The 13,196-nt window shown below is 51.1% G+C and overlaps 1 protein-coding gene across 1 annotated transcript; it reads left to right on the plus strand.

Moving 5' to 3' along the window:
* Positions 1–8,936: 8,936 nt before the first annotated feature.
* Positions 8,937–12,993, plus strand: LOC131478386 (uncharacterized). The gene is given in 3 exon segments (XM_058657440.1): positions 8,937–9,593; positions 9,629–12,794; positions 12,797–12,993. Coding segments are annotated over 3 exon segments (4,020 nt in total).
* Positions 12,994–13,196: the final 203 nt, after the last annotated feature.

Below are 13,196 nucleotides of genomic sequence, written 5' to 3' on the forward strand. Positions count from 1 at the left end.
ACAGCCAAACACAAGTTCAGCACCAAAGCCATTTCCCGCTGCCATGGAAACCAAGTGCTCTGGCAGCACATATACGTGAAATCGGCTATGACACGTAGGGAACTCAGTGAGGTGGTGAATGGCAACTGCCCGAAGCAGCAGCACAGCTCTTCCAGTGCCAAAACGACTCCACCTGGCTCAGGAACTTCACATACCATCAGCTGTGCTAGCTAGCAGCTATCTAGGAAACCCTGCTTGGTTACTTCCGGTCAAATGCCCATTGAGCCCAGTGTGATGGAATCAAGCAGGTTGAGCACCCACACTAAACTAACATGGAGCTCCTCACTCAAGACGGTCAAAACTCCACAGCCAAACACAAGTTCAGCACCAAATCCATTTCCCGCTGCCATGGAAACCAAGTGCTCTGGCAGCACATATATGTGAAATCGGCTATGACACCTAGTGAACTCAATGAGGTGGTGAATGGCAACTGCCCGAAGCAGCAGCACAGCTCTTCCAGTGCCAAAACGACTCCACCTGGCTCAGGAACTTCACATACCATCAGCTGTGCTAGCTAGCAGCTATCTAGAAAACCCTGCTTGGTCACTTCGGGTCCAATGCCCATTGAGCCCAGTGTGATGGAATCAAGCAGGTTCAGCACCGACACTAAACTAACATGGAGCTCCTCACTCAAGGCGCTCAAAACTCCACAGCCAAACACAAGTTCAGCGCCCAAACCATTTCCCGCTGCCATGGAAACCAAGTGCTCTGGCAGCTCATATATATGATAGCGGCTATGACACCTTGGGAACTCAATACTGTGAAAAATGGCAACTGCCCGAAGCAGCAGCACAGCTCTTCCAGTGCCAAAACAACTCCACCTGGCTCAGGAACTTCACATACCATCAGCTGTGCTAGCTAGCAGCTACCTAGGAAACCCTGTTTGGTCACTTCCGGTCCAATGCCCATTGAGCCCAGTGTGATGGAATCAAGCAGCTTGAGCACCCACACTAAACTAACATGGAGCTCCTCACTCAAGGCGCTCAAACCTCCACAGCCAAACACAAGTTCAGCGCCCAAGCCATTTCCCGCTGCCATGGAAACCAAGTGCTCTGGCAGCACATATGTCTGAAAGTGGCTATGAAACCTAGGGAACTCAATGCAGTGGAGAATGGCAACTGCCCGAAGCAGCACAGCTCTTCCAGTGCCAAAACAACTCCACCTGGCTCAGGAACTTCACATACCATCAGCTGTGCTAGCTAGCAGCTATCTAGGAAACCCTGTTTGGTCACTTCCGGTCCAATGCCCATTGAGCCCAGTGTGATGGAATCAAGCAGCTTGAGCACCCACACTAAACTAACATGGAGCTCCTCACTCAAGGCGCTCAAAACTCCACAGCCAAACACAAGTTCAGCGAACAAGCCATTTCCCGCTGCCATGGAAACCAAGTGCTCTGGCAGCACATATGTCTGAAAGTGGCTATGACACCTAGGGAACTCAGTGAGGTGGTGAATGGCAACTGCCCGAAGCAGCAGCATAGGTCTCCCAGTGCCAAAACGACTCCACCTGGCTCAGGAACTTCACATACCATCAGCTGTGCTAGCTAGCAGCTATCTAGGAAACCCTGTTTGGTCACTTCCGGTCCAATGCCCATTGAGCCCAGTGTGATGGAATCAAGCAGCTTGAGCACCCACACTAAACTAACATGGAGCTTCTCACTCAAGACGGTCAAAACTCCACAGCCAAACACAAGTTAAGCGCCCAAGCCATTTCCCGCTGCCATGGAAACCAAGTGCTCTGGCAGCACATATGTCTGAAATTGGCTATGACTCTTGGGGAACTCAGTGAGGTGGTGAATGGCAACTGCCCGGAACAGCAGCACAGCTCTTCCAGTGCCAAAACGACTCCACCTGGCTCAGGAACTTCACATACCATCAGCTGTGCTAGCTAGCAGCTATCTAGGAAACCCTGTTTGGTCACTTCCGGTCCAATGCCCATTGAGCCCAGTGTGATGGGATCAAGCAGGTTCAGCACCGACACTAAACTAACATGGAGCTCCTCACTCAAGGCGCTCAAAACTCCACAGCCAAACACAAGTTCAGCGCCCAAGCCATTTCCCGCTGCCATGGAAACCAAGTGCTCTGGCAGCACATATGTCTGAAAGTGGCTATGACACCTAGGGAACTCAGTGAGGTGGTGAATGGCAACTTCCCGAAGCAGCAGCACAGGTCTCCCAGTGCCAAAACGACTCCACCTGGCTCAGGAACTTCACATACCATCAGCTGTGCTAGCTAGCAGCTATCTAGGAAACCCTGCTTGGTCACTTCCGGTCCAATGCCCATTGAGCCCAGTGTGATGGAATCAAGCAGCTTGAGCACCCACACTAAACTAACATGGAGCTCCTCACTCAAGACGGTCAAAACTCCACAACCAAACACAAGTTCAGCGCCCAAGCCATTTAACGCTGCCATGGAAACCAAGTGCTCTGGCAGCACATATATGTGAAATCGGCTATGACACCTTGGGAACTCAGTGAGGTGGTGAATGGCAACTGCCCGAAGCAACAGCACAGCTCTTCCAGTGCCAAAACGACTCCACCTGGCTCAGGAACTTCACATACCATCAGCTCTGCTAGCTAGCAGCTATGTAGGAAACACCGTTTGGTCACTTCCGGTCCAATGCCCATTGAGCCCAGTGTGATGGAATCAAGCAGCTTGAGCACCCACACTAAACTAACATGGAGCTCCTCACTCAAGGCGCTCAAACTCCACAGCCAAACACAAGTTCAGCGCCCAAACCATTTCCCGCTGCCATGGAAACCAAGTGCTCTGGCAGTTCATATATATGAAAGCGGCTATGACACCTTGGGAACTCAACACAGTGAAAAATGGCAACTGCCCGAAGCAGCAGCACAGCTCTTTCAGTGCCAAAACAACTCCACCTGGCTCATGAACTTCACATTCCATCAGCTGTGCTAGCTAGCAGCTATCTAGGAAACCCTGTTTGGTCACTTCCGGCCCAATGCCCATTGAGCCCAGTGTGATGGAATCAAGCAGCTTGAGCACCCACACTAAACTAACATGGAGCTCCTCACTCAAGGCGCTCAAAACTCCACAGCCAAACACAAGTTCAGCACCCAAGCCATTTCCCGCTGCCATGGAAACCAAGTGCTCTGGCAGCACAACTGAGTGAAATCGGCTATGACTCTTGGGCAACTCATTGCAGTGGTGAATGGCAACTGCCCGAAGCAGCAGCACAGCTCTTTCAGTTGCAAAACAACTCCACCTGGCTCAGGAACTTCACATACCATCAGCTGTGCTAGCTAGCAGCTATCTAGGAAACCCTGTTCCGTCACTTCCGGTCCAATGCCCATTGAGCCCAGTGTGATGGAATCAAGCAGCTTGAGCACCCACACTAAACTAACATGGAGCTCCTCACTCAAGGCGCTCAAAACTCCACAGCCAAACACAAGTTCAGCACCCAAGCCTGTAGAGCCCAAATTTAGCTCCAGCAGAAAAAGAGTCAATAGGATTTCTGCAGGCAGAAGACCTTGTGAGCTAAGGAGCGGCAGAAGACCTTGCAAGATAGAGAGCTAGGAGCCATTGGGTGCTTTCCAAGAGCTAGGAACAGTAAGCTTCAGTTTCCCAAGTTTCCATTTTTACAAAAGAAAGATAGGTTTCCATTTCTCAGACATTGAGTCATTCTTGAAGACTACTTTGAGCAAGGGCAGCTCCTGTACCAATCATAGCCTTGTGTAACTTAAAGGTGCCAATGAGATCCCTGTAACTATGCATCTGCTTCTGTAACCCCGCTTCCTGCTTCCCATATCCTATAAAAAGTCCCAGCTTGTGCGGCTCGGCGCGAGTCCCTGCTAAAACGCGCGGCAGCGTCCAGGAGCCCAGTGTGAAATAAACCTTGCCGCATGCGTGATTGCATCTCTTGGTCTCATGTCTCGTGTCTGGGGGAGGGCTCAGTTCGTCCGGGGGTGAGGGGCCCCTGGCCCCTGCCCACTCGGGTTTAACAAGCCATTTCCCGCTGCCATGGAAACCAAGTGCTCTGGCAGCACATATGACTGAAATTGGCTATGACTCTTGGGAAACTCAGTGAGGTGGTGAATGGCAACTTCCCGACGCAGCAGCACACCTCTTCCACTGCCAAAACGACTCCACCTGGCTCAGAAACTTCACATACCATCAGCTGTGCTAGCTAGCAGCTATCTAGGAAACCCTGTTTGGTCACTTCCGGTCCAATGCCCATTGAGCCCAGTGTGATGGAATCAAGCAGCTTGAGCACCCACACTAAACTAACATGGAGCTCCTCACTCAAGGCGCTCAAAACTCCACAGCCAAACACAAGCTCAGCGCCCAAGCCATTTCCCGCTGCCATGGAAACCAAGTGCTCTGGCAGCACATATGACTGAAATTGCCTATGACTCTTGGGGAACTCAGTGTTTTGCTGAATGGCAACTGTCCGAAGCAGCAGCACAGCTCTTCCAGTGCCAAAACGACTCCACCTGGCTCAGGAACTTCACATACCATCAGCTGTGCTAGCTAGCAGCTATCTAGGAAACCCTGTTTGGTCACTTCCGGTCCAATGCCCATTGAGCCCAGTGTGATGGAATCAAGCAGCTTGAGCACCCACACTAAACTAACATGGAGCTCCTCACTCAAGGCGCTCAAAACTCCACAGCCAAACACAAGCTCAGCGCCCAAGCCATTTCCCGCTGCCATGGAAACCAAGTGCTCTGGCAGCACATATGTCTAAAAGTGGCTATGACACCAGGGACCTCAGTGTTTTGCTAAATGGCAACTGTCCAAATCAGCAGCACAGCTCTTCCACTGCCTAAACAACTCCACCTGGCTCAGGAACTTCACATACCATCAGCTGTGCTAGCTAGCAGCTATCTAGGAAACCCTGTTTGGTCACTTCCGGTCCAATGCCCATTGAGCCCAGTGTGATGGAATCAAGCAGGTTGAGCACCCACACTAAACTAACATGGAGCTCCTCACTCAAGGCGCTCAAAACTCCATAGCCAAACACAAGTTCAGTGCCCAAGCCATTTCCCGCTGCCATGGAAACCAAGTGCTCTGGCAGCACATATGTCTGAAAGTGGCTATGACTCTTTGGGAACTCAGGACGGTGGTGAATGGCAACTGCCCGAATTAGCAGCACAGCTCTTCCAGTGCCAAAACAAGTCCACCTGGCTCAGGAACTTCACATACCATCAGCTGTGCTAGCTAGCAGCTATCTAGGAAACATCGTTTGGTCACTTCCGGTCCAATGCCCATTGAGCCCAGTGTGATGGAATCAAGCAGCTTGAGCACCCGCATTAAACTAACATGGAGCTCCTCACTCAAGGCGCTCAAAACTCCACAGCCAAACACAAGTTCAGCGCCCAAGCCATTTCCTGCTGCCATGGAAACCAAGTGATAAAGCAGCACATATGACTGAAAGTGGCTATGACTCTTCTGGAACGCAGTGAGGTGGTGAATGGCAACTTCCCGCAGCAGCAGCACAGCTCTTCCTGTGCCAAAACGACTCCACCTGGCTCAGGAAGTTCACATACCATCAGCTGTGCTAGCTAGCAGCTATCTAGGAAACCCTGTTTGGTCACTTCCGGTCCAATGCCCATTGAGCCCAGTGTGATGGAATCAAGCAGCTTGAGCACCCACACTAAACTAACATGGAGCTCCTCACTCAAGGCGCTCAAAACTCCACAGCCAAACACAAGTTCAGCGCCCAAGCCATTTCCCGCTGCCATGGAAACCAAGTGCTCTGGCAGCACATATGTCTGAAAGTGGCTATGAAACCTAAGGACCTCACTGCTATGGTGAATGGCAACTGCCCGAAGCAGCAGCACAGCTCTTCCAGTGCCAAAACAACTCCACCTGGTTCAGGAACTTCACATACCATCAGCTGTGCTAGCTAGCAGCTATCTAGGAAACCCTGTTTGGTCACTTCCGGCCCAATGCCCATTGAGCCCAGTGTGATGGAATCAAGCAGGTTGAGCACCCACACTAAACTAACATGGAGCTCCTCACTCAAGGCGCTCAAAACTCCACAGCCAAACACAACTTCAGCGCCCAAGCCATTTCCCGCTGCCATGGAAACCAAGTGCTCTGGCAGCACATATGTCTGAAATTGGCTATGACTCTTGGGGAACTCAGTGTTTTGCTGAATGGCAACTGCCCGGAGCAGCAGCACACCTCTTCCAGTGCCAAAACAACTCCACCTGGCTCATGAACTTCACATACCATCAGCTGTGCTAGCTAGCAGCTCTCTAGGAAACCCTGTTTGGTCACTTCCGGTTCAATGCCCATTGAGCCCAGTGTGATGGAATCAAGCAGCTTGAGCACCCACACTAAACTAACATGGAGCTCCTCACTCAAGGCGCTCAAAACTCCACAGCCAAACACAAGTTCAGCGCCCAAGCCATTTCCTGTGGCCATGGAAACCAAGTGCTCTGGCAGCACATATGTCTGAAAGTGGCTATGACTCTTGGGGAACTCAGTGTTTTGCTGAATGGCAACTGTCCGAAGCAGCAGCACAGCTCTTCCAGTGCCAAAATGACTCCACCTGGCTCAGGAACTTCACATACCATCAGCTGTGCTAGCTAGCAGCTATCTAGGAAACCCTGTTTGGTCACTTCCGGTCCAATGCCCATTGAGCCCAGTGTGATGGAATCAAGCAGCTTGAGCACCCGCAGTAAACTAACATGGAGCTCCTCACTCAAGGCGCTCAAAACTCCACAGCCAAACACAAGTTCAGCGCCCAAGCCATTTCCCGCTGCCATGGAAACCAAGTGTTCTGGCAGCACATATGTCTGAAAGTGGCTATGACACTTCTGGAACGCAGTGAGGTGGTGAATGGCAACTTCCCGAAGCAGCAGCACAGCTCTTCCAGTGCCAAAACAACTCCACCTGGCTCTGGAACTTCACATACCATCAGCTGTGCTAGCTAGCAGCTATCTAGGAAACCCTGTTTGGTCACTTCCGGTCCAATGCCCATTGAGCCCAGTGTGATGGAATCAACCAGGTTGAGCACCCACACTAAACTAACATGGAGCTCCTCACTCAAGGCGCTCAAAACTCCACAGCCAAACACAAGTTCAGCGCCCAAGCCTGTAGAGCCCAAATTTAGCTCCAGCAGAAAAAGGGTCAATAGGATGTCTGCAGGCAGAAGACCTTGTGAGATAAGGAGCGGCAGAAGACCTTGCAAGATAGAGAGCTAGGAGCCGTTGGATGCTTTCCAAGAGCTAGGAACAGTAAGCTTCAGTTTCCCAAGTTTCCATTTTTACAAAAGAAAGATAAGTTTCCATTTCTCAGACATTGAGTCATTCTTGAAGACTACTTTGAGTATGGGCAGCTCCTGTACCAATCATAGCCTTGTGTAACTTAAAGGTGCCAATGAGATCCCTGTAACTATGCATCTGCTTCTGTAACCCCGCTTCCTGCTTCCCATATCCTATAAAAAGTCCCAGCTTGTGCGGCTCGGCGCGAGTCCCTGCTAAAACGCGCGGGAGCGTCCACGAGCCTGTGTGAAATAAACCTTGCCTCATGCGTGATTGCATCTCTTGGTCTCATGTCTCGTGTCTGGGGGAGGGCTCCGTTCATCCGGGGGTGAGGGGCCCCTGGCCCCTGCCCACTCGGGTTTAACATTTGGAGGTCGCACCGAGACTTGGGGACCTTCTGCCCCACCCACGGACAGCTGGCCAACCGGAGGTAAGGCTGTGACTGCAGTCAATCGCTTTCTGTTGTCTCTTATTGTTGTACCTCTTTGTGATATTGTAAGTGTTGGTTTTTGGAGATCTCTTTGTGATATTGTGAGATTTGGTTTTTGGAAATCTCTTTGTGATATTGTGAGACTTGGTTTTTGGTGATCTCTTTGTGATATTGTGAGATTTGGTCTTTGGTGATCTCTTTGTCATATTGTGATACTTGGTCTTTGCTCTTTTCCTGACGGATCCGTTTGGCCTCTGATGAGGCGTTTGGGAGACTAGAGAAGGAGTCGACGGACTCTTCGGACTTCTCTCTCTCCACCCCGGGGGACACCCCGTGGGATTGGAAGCCTTCGGGCTTCGTTTGGAAGCCTCCGGGCTTCGTGTGGTGGCCACATCTTTCTTCCTTTTTGGTGTTTTTGTTTTTGGTGCATTTGTTGTCCGGGGGTTGAACTCCCCGTGTGTTCTGTGGAGGCGCCGGCGCTGTGTGAGTGAGTAAGCACGCTGCGTGTGCGTGTGTGTGTGAGAAAGGCCTGTGTATATTGCCTGTAGTGTGTAAAGTTTGATAAGTAAGTAGTGTGGATGTGTTAAGATGGGCCAAAAGGTCACAACTCCCCTGAGTCTTTCCCTAGATCACTGGAGTGAGGTCCGTGACCGGGGTCATAGCCTCTCCATGGATGTGAAAAAGAAGAAATGGAGGACCCTTTGTGCGGCTGAATGGCCGTCATTTGATGTCGGATGGCCACGAGAGGGAACTTTTCATCTACCCATTATTTTACAGGTCAAGGACCGGATCTATGACAAGGGTCCCCAAGGCCATCCGGATCAGATCCCTTATGTAACTGTGTGGGAGAACCTTGCCACTAATCCCCCTTCCTGGGTGTCTCCATTTCTCCCAACAGGAAAGGAGAGAGTAAGCGGACCATCGGGAAATGTCTCCTCCTTATATCCCACTGTAGTTAAAGGCTCCGTTAAGGCGGTCCTTCCTCAGGATGACACCTTACTAGCTGATCTGCTGAATGAGGAACCCCCTTCATTACAGGTCCCTCCTGCACAGCCTGCCGCCCCACAGGCGGCGGCTCAGCCTCCACCAGGGGCCCCAGAGCGACCAGAGCCGTCTGCCCCAGTGGAGGCGGACACCACCACCAGATCACCGCCCAGCTCCCCCGTGGCAGGCAGGCTGAGAGGGAGGAGGGAAGCTGTTCCAGGAGAAGTGTCAGTGACCCTTCCGTTGCGCCAGATGGGAGGCGCCGAGGGTCCCTGGCAGTATTGGCCTTTTTCTGCGTCTGATCTTTATAATTGGAAACAGAATAACCCCCCTTTCTCCAAGAATCCCGTTGCGCTGACTGGGTTGATTGAATCTATTCTGTTGACTCATCAGCCCACGTGGGATGATTGCCAGCAGCTTTTACAGATCCTATTAACCTCTGAGGAGAGGCAACAGGTGTTCATGGAAGCCCGGAAAAATGTTCCGGGGGACGATGGCCGGCCCACTCAGCTACCCAATGAAATTGATGAGGCGTTCCCTCTGAGGCGTCCGGATTGGGATTTTCACACCAACCAAGGTAGGGGACACCTGCGTCTTTATCGCTGGATTCTCATAGCGGGCCTCAGAAGTGCCGGGCGACGCCCGACCAATTTGGCACAGATAAAGCAGGTGATTCAAGGGCCAGAGGAGACCCCGACGGGTTTCTTAGAGAGATTAAAGGAAGCCTATCGCATGTACACACCATTTAATCCCGATAGCGAGGAGCAAGCAGTAAATGTGGCAATGGCCTTCATTTGGCAGTCAGCGCCAGATATTCGGAATAAGTTACAGCGATTAGAAAATTTGCAAGGATACAGCTTGACTGACTTATTAAAGGAGGCTGAGAAGATTTTCAATAAAAGAGAAACAGTTGAAAAAAAAAAGAAGAGAGACTTAAGAAAGAGGCAGAGTTGCGTGAGGAGAGGTTGCGAAAAGAAGCAGAAGAGAGAGATAAAAAGCGCGATAAGGAATTTAGCCGGCTCTTGGCCACAGTAGTAGAAAACAGGAATTCAAGCGCAGGGAGAACAGATAGGCGCCGGGAGACGGGCAGACCTAGAGACCATCGAGGCCAGTGTGCCTATTGCAAAAAGAGGGGGCATTGGGTCAGAAATTGCCCCAAACTGAGAGCAAAGGAACAAGGGAAAGAAGTGAACCAGCCTTCTCGAGTTCTGGCTTTGGATGAAGACTAGGAAAGTCAGGGCCAGGAGCCTCCCCCTGAGCCCAGGGTAAACTTGCAAGTAGGGGGGCAGCCGGTAACATTCTTAATAAACACAGGGGCTCAACACTCGGTGCTCAATCAAAGACCTGGGCCTCTAAGTGACCGAACGGCATGGGTGCAGAGGACCACTGGGGGAAAACAATACCGATGGACCACTGAGAGAAAAGTACAATTGACATCAAGGAGAGTTACTCATTCGTTTTTACATGTACCCGATTGCCCATACCCACTCTTGGGAAGAGACTTATTAGGAAAGTTAAAAGCCCAAATACATTTTTTAAAAGGTGGGGCTACAGTTACTGGTCCAGAGGGAGCCCCCTTGCAGGTCCTAACTCTGAGCTTGGAAGAAGAATATCGATTGTATGATAAACCTGGCTACTCAATGACCATGGCTATCGACTCTCAGAATATGTGGCTGACTAAATATCCATTGGCATGGACAGAGACTGAGAGAATGGGAATGGCCGTGCACCAACCTCCCCTCATAATAAATGTTAAGGCATCGGCGGTGCCGATTGCAGTGAGACAATATCCAATGACCCATGAGGCCCATGAGGGGATACGACCTCACATCCAGAGACTCCTAAATCAGGGAATTCTGACTCCCTGCCGTTCCCCTTGGAACACCCCTCTGCTGCCGGTCAAGAAACCTGGTACTAATGATTTTAGACCTGTGCAAGATCTACGGGAGGTTAATAAGAGGGTCGAAGATATGCACCCAACAGTGCCAAATCCTTATAATCTTCTCAGCACCCTGCCACCTACTCATATTTGGTATACAGTGTTGGATTTAAAAGACGCTTTCTTTTGTTTAAGACTGAGCCCCCAGAGTCAGCCCTTGTTCGCGTTCGAATGGCAGGACCCGGAAATGGGTATCTCAGGACAATTGACTTGGACTCGTTTGCCTCAAGGCTTCAAGAACAGCCCTACTCTGTTCAACGAGGCGCTACATTGAGACCTCGCAGACTATCGGGTAAGAAACCCCCATCTGATTCTTCTCCAGTATGTTGATGACATACTTTTAGCTGCCTCGTCAAAAAAAAAATGCGAGGAGGGCACAGGAACTCTTTTAAAAACATTGGGGCATTTGGGATATCGGGCCTCAGCCAAGAAGGCCCAGATTTGCCAACAGGAAGTGACTTACTTAGATTACAAACTAAAAGAAGGACAACGGTGGCTAACTGAGGCACGGAAAGAAACTATTTGCAACATCCCCGTGCCTCAGAACCGCCGCCAATTGCGAGAATTCATTGGCACCGCCGGGTTCTGCCGATTGTGGATCCCGGGGTTCGCCGAATTGGCGGCCCCCCTTTACCCACTGCTAAAATCTGAGACTCCCTTCGAATGGACCCCAGAGCAGCAGGGGGCGTTTGACAGGATCAAAAAGGAATTTCTCTCTTCCCTGGCATTAGGACTCCCTGATCTAACCAAGCCCTTTGAACTCTTCCTAAATAAACGAGGGGGATATGCCAAGGGAGTCCTTACTCAACGACTTGGACCTTGGAGGCGCCCTGTCGCCTACTTATCCAAGAAACTGGACCCAGTGGCTGCTGGGTGGCCCCCGTGTCTCAGGATCGTGGCCTCAGTGGCAGTGCTTGTTAAGGATACCACCAAACTGACCTTGGGGCAGCCCCTGACTATGTTGACGCCCCACGCTGTTGAATCCCTCATTCGACAGCCTCCGGAGAGATGGGTATCCAATGCTAGACTGACTCACTACCAGTCAATGCTGTTGGATACTGATAAAATTCGGTTTGGGCCAGTCACTACCCTCAACCCTGCCACCCTATTGCCAACACCCCATGAGGCCACCAGCGATCCTCATGATTGTCAGCAAGTCCTGGCCGAAGTTCACGGCACCCAACCAGACCTGCTGGACCAGCCTCTGTCGGGAGCAGATTTCACCTGGTTCACAGATGGGAGTAGCTTCATCGCCAATGGAGAACGGAGGGCCGGAGCAGCGATGACTACCGATTCTCAGGTGATTTGGGCTGGCGCCCTACCGCAAGGGACGTCAGCCCAACGAGCGGAGCTAATTGCCTTGACGAAAGCCCTTCAATTGGCGGAAGGTAAGAGACTTAATGTATACACAGACAGTAGATACGCCTTTGCTACTGCCCACATTCATGAAGAAATATACCGGAGGAGAGGACTGTTAACGTCTGAGGGAAAAACTGTTAAAAATAGACAAGAAATTATTGAACTGCTAAAAGCTTTGTTTCTTCCAAAGGCCTTAAGTATCATACACTGTGCAGGACATCAAAAAGGAGATAGCCTGGTAGCGAAAGGAAACCGTTTAGTGGACGCTACGGCTCGAGAGGCAGCAACGGGGCCTCAAGTCCTAGTCACCAGAGATCCCTGCTCTGAGACTCCAGAGGCCCAACCCAAATGGGAATATTCAGAGCAGGACCTGGATATAGTCCAGGGACTACAGGCCAGTTTCGACCCAGAGGAAGAGGTCTGGGTTCATCAAGGTAGACGTGTGATGCCCCTCGCAGTGGCCGAGCAGTTGATTGACCAAATTCACAGACTCACTCATTTAGGTGTCAAGAAGATGAAGTCAGTTTTACAACGAGAAGAGGTAGCCACCTACATCCCATGTAAAACGGCACTCTTGCAGAAGACTGTTGATAACTGTAATGCCTGCACCCTTGTCAACCCCAGCCGGGAAAAACCGGCATTAGGAGCTAGACTAAGAAGGCATAGACCAGGAGAACATTGGGAAATAGACTTCACTGAAATTAAGCCAGGGATGTATGGTTACAAATACCTTCTAGTCTTTGTAGACACCTTCTCAGGATGGGCAGAAGCCTTTCCCACCAAGAACGAGACGGCCAATGTGGTGGTTAAGAAACTACTAGAAGAAATCTTCCCACGATATGGAATGCCACAAATAATAGGGACGGACAACGGGCCTGCCTTCATCTCCCAGGCGACGCCACTCCAGGCACATCTGAGGGCGCTACAACTGGTGCACCAGGACATCTGGGGGTCCCTGGCCGCTGCCTATCAGGATGCCCAGACATCCCCTACGGTGCCACACCCCTATAAGATTGGAGACACTGTCTGGGTTCGCCGACATCAGTCCAGGATGCTGGAACCGCATTGGAAAGGACCCTACACTGTCCTTCTCACCACTCCCACCGCTTTGAAGGTAGACGGGATTGCGTCGTGGATCCACGCTTCTCACGTCAAGGCAACCAGACCCGAATCCCCGAACGCCAACACTCCACCTTCGCAATGGAAAGTCCAGC

Source organism: Ochotona princeps, chromosome 32 (genome assembly GCF_030435755.1).
Source record: "Ochotona princeps isolate mOchPri1 chromosome 32, mOchPri1.hap1, whole genome shotgun sequence".
NCBI lineage: Eukaryota > Metazoa > Chordata > Mammalia > Lagomorpha > Ochotonidae > Ochotona > Ochotona princeps.